The sequence below is a fragment of the Archocentrus centrarchus genome, chromosome 8, assembly GCF_007364275.1.
Source record: "Archocentrus centrarchus isolate MPI-CPG fArcCen1 chromosome 8, fArcCen1, whole genome shotgun sequence".
Classification (NCBI taxonomy): Eukaryota; Metazoa; Chordata; class Actinopteri; order Cichliformes; family Cichlidae; genus Archocentrus; species Archocentrus centrarchus.
The window spans coordinates 9,827,931-9,838,316 of record NC_044353.1 but is presented as its reverse complement, the minus strand read 5'-3'; the positions used below and the strand labels follow the sequence as shown (position 1 = coordinate 9,838,316).

General features: G+C 43.6%; 1 protein-coding gene across 2 annotated transcripts; it reads right to left on the bottom strand.

The window, feature by feature from the left end:
• Positions 1-3,224: 3,224 nt before the first annotated feature.
• On the bottom strand, positions 3,225-8,718 carry LOC115784335 (probable ATP-dependent RNA helicase DDX5). 2 transcript variants are annotated; one of them, XM_030735527.1, is made up of 13 exons: positions 8,564-8,718; positions 7,665-7,836; positions 7,451-7,547; positions 7,237-7,370; positions 7,059-7,124; positions 6,825-6,966; positions 6,562-6,722; positions 6,284-6,456; positions 6,074-6,184; positions 5,881-5,942; positions 5,731-5,790; positions 4,218-4,439; positions 3,225-4,006 (listed from the first exon to the last, which is right to left on the bottom strand). In XM_030735527.1, the coding sequence occupies exons 1-13, from the start codon at positions 8,614-8,616 to the stop codon at positions 3,567-3,569; spliced, it is 1,893 nt and encodes a 630-aa protein (XP_030591387.1). In that variant the 5' UTR covers positions 8,617-8,718; the 3' UTR covers positions 3,225-3,566. The 2 variants fall into 2 exon arrangements, with proteins under 2 accessions (XP_030591387.1, XP_030591388.1); XM_030735528.1 differs by having other exon boundaries at positions 3,828-4,006; positions 4,205-4,439.
• Between the last annotated feature and the right edge of the window lie 1,668 nt (positions 8,719-10,386).

Genomic DNA, 10,386 nt, shown 5'->3' with positions numbered 1-10,386 from the left:
CTCTCAGTCTCTTCTTGTCTCTTGCAGCTCCTCACCTCTCAGTTAAGGGAGCATTCACCTGTCTCAGCTCCTCCCAGGCCGGCAGGTGTGTCATCAGAAAAGCAGCGAGCGCGGCAGACCGGGCAGACCTGTTCCACTTTTGTGCAACCTCATATTCTAGGAGAATTATTGCATTTACTCTTGTAATTTTGCATGGTTATGCTTTCTCAGAAGTGTGAGAGTGCTTTTTTTTTTTCCAACAGGATCTCATTTTGCTCCTGAATCACACTTTAAAAAACAAAACCTTTGTGGTTTCAAGTCAGCTCAGTGGGTTTTTCCTCATTTGAAATAACTTCATCACAGTGATGGCCTCTTAACATGATAAAGTTGTTTCTCTGGAGGGATATTATACAAAGCACCCACTGTCCCCACAGAGATGATCTCAGAGGAATGTAGAAAAACTGGCCACTTGATGGATATCAGGCTCATCTTTAGGACTTACTCTCTTTGTTTAGATGGGACAATTAAAGGTCTAACCTAGATTTTCATGCACATTCTACATATCAGTGTATCAGAGCAGAATATGAAATATAAATAATATACATAACTTTATTTTTGTTAAGGTGATAAGACTGATTTAGTCAGAATGTGGTCCACAGTGGAACACATTTAAAAGATGAAATAATAACACAAAAAGTACAATAGTTATGACCTCTTACCTTACAGACTCAGAGCGGTGGAGCATAATAATTTCAATAGTGTCAGTGCTTACACACACACACACACACACACACACACACACACACACACACACACACACACACACACACACACACACACACACACACCCTGTGAAATTACCTAACAACAGTCAAGGTCTAATGTGGGGAATGCAAACTTCACCTGGTGCCAAAAGAAGGAAAGAAAGAAAAAAAAGGGCTGATAACAAAGATAAACTGTGAGGCTGCAGAGCATGCATTGCTCTGTGTATGTGTGTGTGTGTGCGTGTGAGATCGAAGTTGCATGCACCTCTGCTCGTAGAGTCAAACAATGCGAGCTTGTAAAAAAATTAGTTCAGCATGCTGCTCCGTCTCATGCTTGCAGTAGGTGTGTCCGATGCACACCCAAAGCAGTTACCCGACAAACCAACGCCCACATACCTGCACGGGAGGGATTAAGGAGAAGGAAGAAAAAAGGTAAAAGGAACCGCGAGATCAAACACAGAAGAGAGAGTGGTGGGACGAGAAAGGCACGGGGTCATAGCTGTGACATTTTGACCCCCGTTGCGGTTTTGGCCTAAATGAGCCATGTGCCAACTACCTGGTGAACATCACAGAGTTTAAAGAGCCAGTTTTCTACCATGTTAGAGACCAAAAACAGAGCTAAACACAGTGGTAATACCGAACAGCTTCAAACGCATTCTGATGTTGCTCCAAATTTCACACATAAACCACACTGATGTTGAAGCAAGGGTACAGATAAAGGAGTGGCCTGGAGGGCCCCCTTCCCCAGATGGGGTCTGGATCCTCTTTTTCTAGGAAAAACAGTGTTTTCATCCTCAATGCTGGTGGTGCTGGAACCTATCCCAGCTGCCATAGGGAGAGAGGCAGGGTGCACCCCGGACAGGTCGCCAGTGATGGACTAGCAAGTTGTCCAGGGTGACCCCAACCACGCCTTTGTACAACAGGGATAGCCTCCTGCAACCCGGACTTGGAGAAGCACTAAGAAGATGCCCCTGAAGCGAGGTTATTATAGTAAATGAAGAGAAAATATTGTAGAACTAAAGAAAAATAAAAAGCTTGATCACAAGTGAAGGTGGTATTATCAGTGGCTTTCAGGTGCATGTTATTGTGTCCACCTCTGCTCTCGAGCACAGCCCATCTGTTTAAACTGCACATTATGCAATTCATGCAAGATAAGCCCCCCCCAATCAAATGTACCTGCAGTAAATCGTGTACAACCTGTGTCACCTTCAGTTCATTGGTTTCACAACGTAAAAAAAGCCCATATAGAACACACGTGTTTTCTTTTTAGGATAAAGGTGCTGTCAGCATCAAGGTGTGCCCCCCCGAAAGAAAAAGCAATTCTCTGGCTCAAATAAAATGTTCTGTAGTATTTAAACAGTGTGCGTTCCTCACATACTTCTATGCTGTGGTTCTGTAAATATGTGAAAAGCAATTTAATCAGCCGCACCCACAGCAGCACCCGTGAGCAGCAGGGACTTTTCTGATCTGTAATCACTCTCACTGACCTGTGACCAGGTTTCAATCTCTGAAACATATACATGAATAGGGTGGAGCAGCATTTCTGCTATGACACTTAGGACCCTTCTCATCTGAACAGGAAAGATTGCAGCCTTACTAGAGCTGTGACAGAAGAAGGGCTTTGCTTCTTAATCAAAGAAGCAGTTAATCAGCATGATTGATAACCATATTTTTATTTACTTATAGTTTGTCCCTAATATTCCCACTGCACAAAATATCTTTAACCACAACTACTTACTTTAAATATAAGGCTGCAGTCATGAATGTAATGTCTGCTTGCCCAAAGGTAGATAGATGTATAACACTGTTGAATCAAATGGCTGAATTACCTCCTCAGTATGCAGTCAAGTTGTCCAGAGTCCTGCTAATGATTTCTATATTTGACTCAGGTGTGTTGGATCAGGGACACATCTAAAACCTGCAGGACACCAGACCTCAAGGCCTGGATTTGAGGATCCCTGCTCTAGCAGCAGGTGTAGACACCGTTTCACTTCTGTCTCCTGGTAGATGTAACAGTATTCATGAACAGAGTAGTTTTACAGTCATAAATTTAATACAACCCCCATTGTGTTTTACAAACCGTGTCATTAGGACACTGGTAGCAGGATGCAACCCTGACAAGTGTTTACCTTCACCAGCATGTGGGAGGACTGACAGGGAAAACTAGTCTCCCAGTCCTTGCAGCTACTAACATAAGCCTGTATAAAGGGAGGAAGTGATGTGCAGTCTTTCTTGCTGTTATGGCAACATCAGTAACACCAAAACCCTGTGAATGCATTTTGCACATCCAATGTCAGTATGGAACATGAGCTACAGTGCACACATCTCAGGACAAATACTGGTTTAAGAAAGCACCACACTAATTATTTCATGCGTGACTAGTGACACCTGCTGGACATTGAGAGTAGTACCAGTACTGCTGGTCCTATTGTCTAATGACACAATAAGCCTTCACATTGTTGTAATAAAGAGGACACAAAAGTCTTTTGGGGAGTTTATTTGAAAGATCATGCAGTGCAATTCCCAGAAAGGAGCTTAACATCACTTTCAATGATACACGTGAAAACCAATACATCTGTAATCAACTAGTACAAAATTTAACTAAACATTACAGAGGAATGTAACAAATTAAATAGCAATAGGAAAAACGAGTGTACAACGCCACTACGGCTGCACTGCAGATCTTAAAAAGGCATGATAGAGGTTGGAGTTGTTGTAACCCTGTTGTGTAAATAGAAAAAGAAAAAACAAAAACAAAATCTGGATCAAGTATACAACTCAGACAAAAAGCAATAAATTACTTCTTTCAAGTGTACGGCAAGTTTACTGTGAGAACTGAGGAGGCATGGGATACGGCACCAGTGGTGGTGGAGGATGCTGTTGCTGCTGTGGCAGCGGCGGAGGAGCCTGTCCCTGGGGGAAGGGGAATGGGGGATGACTCACACCGTTCTGCACAACAGCCTTACCAGCACCAAACTGTTGGCCCTGGAAGCTGCTCTGGCCTCCAAATGGCCCATTCTGGTTGTTACCAAAGTTTGACTGTCCGTTACCATTGTAGCTTCCTCCATTGAAGCCATTGCTGCTGCCGCTGTTCCCCCCATAGCCTCCGTTCTGAGAATTCATGCCATAGGACTTAGTTGGTCCATTATCCATGCCTCTACCGCCATCCCTGTCCCTAAAACTGCCAAAATCACGCCGTCCTGAGGAATACCTATCCCGACGGTCATTTCTATAGTCACCACCTCTGCCTCCCCTTGAACGACCTGAAAAGAAAAAACAGTAACATCAGAAAAGCAGCGCAGGCAGACATGAAAACAAGTAACCCAAAAAAAAATAATAAATAAAAATAATAAAATACCATCAATTATGATAAAGCAAAATAAAAGTTTCAAAAGAATTTCAAAAGAAAAGAAAAGCAGCAGATTAAAGTGTCATTACTCATCACCATTTTTGTATCTCACCAATTAGATTTACCTCCTCTGTCTTCTGCCATTTGGAGGAGCTTTGGGTTGATGGCCTGGTTGGCCTCTCGAAGCACAGAGATGAGGTCGCCGGCCTGTCTCATGTTGTTTGGTGTGAAGAAGGTATAGGCTGTGCCTGTCTTTTGGCTACGAGCCGTTCTGCCAATGCGGTGGATATAGTCCTCGGAGTTGTTGGGGTAGTCAAAGTTGATGACAAATTTGACGTCTTCAACATCTGTAACGTTGCAGTGTGGCATAAAAGAAGAGGACAGCACACAAAGATGTGCACCGGCGCCACCACAACAACCAGATCAAAAACATAAGAGGGCAAGTTAGTATGGTCATGACGGTGGGACGGCTGGTTAACTCAAAGGCTGCAAAAAGACTGCCATTAGTCAAGTATGTAATCCTTGGGGAGACTACGGTGGGAAGAGAGAAACGATGCACACTCCGTTAGCTTCTAATCCAGTGAGATAAAATAAAACTCTCCTCCTGAGCCACTGCCAAACCACACAAAAGAATGGATCAGCAGCCTTACCATTCTTGGAGTATGCATTCACTAGTCCATTCCCATTGCAGAACACGCCCCTCATATTGTCAAGTGACCCTCACGATGTCTTTACACAGTAAGGCTGTTATGCACACTACTGCCTCCGAGTGTGCTCGAATTAGCTTTTTACCAGGGTCCCTTTGTTATGCACACATGAGATGTTTGCTACAAAGCTCACATGTACGTCTCTTGGCAAGAAACTGTAGATCTGAACCCATTTGCAGGATGTCTACAGTGCACCCCTTCTCAGCATTTCCAGACCCACTGTTCACTTGATCATAATGTCTCTCGTTGGCAGGTCTCGACATGACTTTGAAACGCAGGCGAGGGAGGAGTGTGAGCTTGGATTTTGTCCAAGTTTGTCCAACTAGCATGTCCCACTGTCACCAAAAGGGTCAGTAGCCATGTCTTTACAGAGGTGAAGGTATGACCGATCTGACAGACTGCTCTTCAGACAGAAGTTTAGGGAACTGCAACATTAAGCCACCCATGCTTTACAAGTCTAAAACAGAAAGCACCTTCTAAATAATTCAAATAACTTGCAATGCCGTGCCCAAACATACATGCAAGACAATGAGAGGCTGTGTAGGTGGGCTTTGAGCTGGTACAGTTAGAGCCTGGGTGTGTGAAGCAGTCCAAACCATTGCCAGAGAACAGATGACCATATGGGGGAACCTTCAACGTGACCCCCCCCTTTTTTTTTTAGGCAGGCCAGAGCGTTATGCCGCACTTGGGCCTGGTCACCTCTGTACATCTGCACAACTGGGAGACGCGTGCCTCGCCAGTCAGGACACCTCCAAGAATCCTCCTTCCCCCTCTGGATACCTGGGCTTGTCATGCCAAGGCCCTGCCATACAGACTGCTCCTTAAGGTCAGGGGAGAAACTCAGAAAGAAGCAGAAGAGTTAAAGAAAGCAAATACACTTTCTTTTAGAAGTACATTTATAGGTAATACACAGATCAGGTAGGATACTGACCTAAACCCCTGGAAGCAACATCTGTAGCAATGAGAATGGGAGCCTTCCCATATTTGAACTCTAAAAGAGGAGAGAAAAACACATGGTAAGACTCAATCATGATGTGTCCTGTAATTCTACATCTCAGTTTAACCAGTGATATAAATTTACCATTGAGCACCCAGTCTCTTTCTTGCTGGCTTTTATCTCCATGGATTCCCATAGCAGGCCATCTAAAAGAAATGAAGGTTTCAGATTTAGTTGTGTTACTTCATAGTAGTTCACATATGAAGTACAAGAGCAGTCACACTTGAGAAAAAAAAAAAAAAAAAAAAAAAATCACTGGTCACATTTCATTACTTACCCATCCCGTCTCATCCTCCTGGTAAGGTCATCGCACCGCCTCTTTGTCTCTACAAAGATGATGGTCTTGTTCTCCTTTTCACTCATGATTTCCTCAAGCAGACGAATGAGCCTACAAGAAACCAGACACTCGGTAACTAAAAGTTCAAAAACAGAAGAACCCCACCTTACTCTTAGCACTTAATTTTACTACTATGGATCAGTTACTCACTTGTTCTCCTTCTCGCCATCATTGCACACATCAACTATCTGCAGGATGTTGTGGTTAGCACTGAGCTGCAGAGCGCCGACGTTGATCTGAACGTATTCCTTCAAGAAGTCTTCAGCCAGCTGGCGAACTTCTTTGGGCCAAGTGGCACTCCACATCAGAGTCTGCCGGTCAGGCTGCAAACAGAACAGTTTACAACACATTACACATCTAGCAAGGAATCATTTTATTTTACAAATCTAATGTTAACCAAGCCACCCAAGTAAGACTGTAGAACATACTCTGATTTGGTCAACAATTTTCCGGATCTGTGGCTCAAAGCCCATGTCCAGCATTCTGTCAGCCTCGTCAAGCACAAGGTACGTGCATCTGCGGAGGTTAGTCTTTCCTGCCTCAAGGAAGTCGATGAGCCTGCCTGGAGTGGCGATGCAGATCTCCACACCTTTAAAATAGAAGTAATCATGAGAACTCACATTTTATAAACTATATTTCAAGCACATGACAAGCAAAAAAAAAAAAAAAACAAAAAAAAAAGTTACAATACCTCTTTCCAGGTCACGGATTTGGGGTCCCTTAGGTGCACCACCATAGATGCAGGTGGACTTTAGACGAGAAGCTCTGCCATATTCAGCGGCCACCTGTTGCACCTGCTGTGCCAGCTCTCGGGTCGGGGCAAGCACTAAACACTGTCAGAGGAAGATAACAGCTTTTTATACAATGATCAGGGAGGCTACACATTTATTACAACACTGGAAAGGAAATAAAAGTCATGACTTACAATTGGACCATCTCCGCGTTCCAAGAAAGGCTGGTGGTTGATGTGAACGATTGCAGGCAACAGATACTGCAAATGCAAACAGTTTCATACGTAAGAGTATAACACTTAACTGGCCTGTTCTGGTCAGTTCATATTAAACCTGCACTTTGTTCAAAGACAAAAAAAATATTTAACTTACAGCAAGAGTTTTGCCAGAACCAGTCTGCGCAATGCCAACCATATCCATGCCACTAAGAGCCAGAGGCCAACCCTGAGACTGGATGGGTGTAGGTTCAGACCAGTTCTGTTTGTTGATCACATCCATAACATAAGCTGAGGGGAAAGGAATTGACAGTTACTAGAGAGCTCTTAATCAGTGAGACAATATTGTAAGGAGTTTGTTTTAAACTTACAGGGATAGCTGGCTTCATGAAACTTTGTGATAGGATTTGGGCAATCCCTCCCTTTCACTGTAATTGTTCTGGACCTCCTATACTGTTCAACCTCTTGCTGCAAGACAGTGGAGAAAAAAGTAAGTTCAGTGGTCTCACACAACCAGTTGCATAACTTCAACACGTGCAGGGCAAAGCACATGTTGGGAGGCGTTACAAAACACGCGATACATACCGGAGACCTCCGGGCAACGTCGGGATGCTGCTGATAGAAGTTTTTCTCAAACTTCGGGAGCTCGTCCAGGTTCCAGTGTTTTTTCCGCAGTCGGTCACCGGGATTGCCGAACTTTCCTCCACCTCCACCTCCACCACGGCTTCCACCAAAACGAGGAGGACCGCCGCCAAAACTGAAATTAAAGTAGTTTTTTAGTAAAGTCGTATCGATGCTCAGCCAGACACCTTTCTTATTAAACAGGCCTAGATCACTTACTTTAGACACCGGGAATCGGTCTATAAACCCACGTATTAACTGCGTCATTCTCTAAAATAATATAGCTGCTATATACTTTCCAGCCAGCAGAGGAACAAAGGGGGGGAAAAGCCGGCATTTTGTATCCGCATTCACGCTGCCACATGGCGAAAAGCCGACTAGCCAGCTGTGTTAGCATTACTAACGTCACTCCGCATTCGCGGTTACCACATTGTAAGTACGTAGAAGCCAAAAAAATTAATCATACTGGTGGGAAAAGCCAGTAAGAGTGGCCAAGCGATTTCCATCACCGACATTTTGAATAAAGCTTCCAGCATCCGGATTCACTTACGTATCCCGAAGCTAACGAAAAGCCGCTGTGCCGGGGCACGAGGCCAAACTAGGCCCCGAGCCAAAGACAACGACAGCGGGCTCCTCTCACCGGCCTAGGCCTTAAACGAATAAATGCCGGTTACAAGCCGTTTTTCAAAGCGCCACACTCTCCGCTAATTCTCGTGTAAATTCTGCCCACTTTTTCCATTGACTAAAACCTAAGTATTTAGTTCAGTGGCTCATTTTTTGTCGGCGTGTAAGCGCTTCAGACATTTTCCGGACTACACGATCGTAGGGGGCAAAATCGTTTAAACAAATAAAGCTGTACTTACCCTCTATCTCTGTCCCTGTCTCTGCCACGATCTCTGTCGGAATATCCAGGCATTTTTGTATACAAACTGTGTAAATTTAAAAAAAAAACCCTAAATATTACGGAGTTAGCCTGCCGATTACCACAGAAACCAACCGGCACTGACACTGAAATGCCGGTAACAGAAAAACGGGGTCCGGTTTATATAGCAGGAGGAAAATCCTCCCCCCTCTAATGTATTCATCCGCCACACGGGTTCGACTTTTCATGTTCATAACATGGATAAAAGACACAGACACACAACAAAGAAGTAAATTCACGTAAACTTTTAAGTTAAAAGCTGTCTTTGGATCCCCAAAGTTTTATCGAATACATTTTATGAACTAAATTTGGGCAAAATAGAATAGGAGCTTTAAAAGAATAACGTACAATTGCTGTCTGTTTATTCCCAAAAAACATGTTTTATTATTATTATTATTATTATTGTTACCTTTTAAGCTTGAAAACAAAAGCTAGAAAAGGACGAAATTCGGTTTCCCTTTGACACAGGTTACTGTAGCATACGGCGGCGAATACTGGCGGAAGAATATGTACAGAAAGCGGTGACCCGGCTTGCTTGAACTTCCGACATATTACAGTAATTTACGTCATTAAGGTGCTCAACACGTAAAACAGACAGGGTTTGTTTTTTGTTTTGTTTTTTTTTGGGGGGCGGGGGGGTACTAAATATGTAAAGATTTAATTTTCGGTCAGACCCCGCGTAGCACGTACAATAAACTTTAATCTGACATCTCCTCAAACGAATGAACTACAGAATGTTCAGGAAATATGACACGTTTTTGAGACAGAACTAGCATGCTGACTTTGAAGTGTAGCGAGAATTTTTTTTTTCGTAATAAAGGACAGTCTACCCCTCAGCACCAAAACACAGAGCTTAAAATGGATGAAGGATAAAAAGTGACTAAATGAATGATTATGGAGATGTAACTTTGTATCATTAATGAAAATTCCTATTGTCAGTGAACGTGTCAAAAACATGTCTGACTACAGCCCAGACATTGTTTGTTTACATTTGTTAGCTTTGATTTATTGACCGTTTGTAGCGATAACAGACTTGTTTGGGGAAATATTGGACCGACTGACCAGTCAGCTAAATGGTCCATATTCCAGTTCTCTATTACCTTGTTATTTATTCCAGTGTTTAACATTTTTGAACCAACATTGACATGAACAGTAATTTTCTTTTTTTTATGTCCTGTCTGCAAACATTTAGACGTCAGTTGTGAGCTGCATATCTGTGAAACAAATATGGCCCCCCACCACAGGGCTGCCTGTGACAGTCTGGATGACTACACGGACACTGTAACCTCGTATATCCACTTCTGCGAGGACAGCATTGTGCCATCACGCACCAGGGTGTGTTATAACAGTGACAAACCCTGGTTTACTCCCAAACTGAAGCAGCTGTGGATAGAGAAGAGGGAGGCTTTTAAAAGTGGGGACAAAGACTGCTACAAAGAGGCCAAGTACAGGTTTAGCAAGGAAGTGGCCACTGCTAGATCACATCACTCTGAGAATATACAGCAGCAGATCTCAGAGAACGACGCGGCCTCTGTATGGAAAAGTTTTAGGCAGATTACCAACTACAAGCCTAAAACCCCCCACTCCAAAGACGACCTACAAACTGCAAATAGACTGAACGAGTTCTATTGTCGTTTTGATGGTCAGTTCAGCAGCCTTCACACCTCCACCAGTCCCAACCACAATACAGCCAACACAAATATTCACCCCCCAACCTCCCCCACTCCCCACACCTCAGAGAAGCCCACATCATCAAGGACTCCC

What these genes read in the sequence shown, in the direction of transcription:
- LOC115784335 (XM_030735527.1), bottom strand. Translation starts at nt 8,616, where the DNA reads ATGCCTGGATATTCCGACAGAGATCGTGGCAGAGACAGGGACAGAGAT. An exon ending in AGGAGGATGAGACGGGATGG is followed by an intron (nt 5,943 to 6,073) that starts GTAAGTAATGAA and finishes CATTTCTTTTAG; the next exon opens with ATGGCCTGCTATGGGAATCC. An exon ending in AAGAGACTGGGTGCTCAATG is followed by an intron (nt 5,791 to 5,880) that starts GTAAATTTATAT and finishes CTCCTCTTTTAG; the next exon opens with AGTTCAAATATGGGAAGGCT.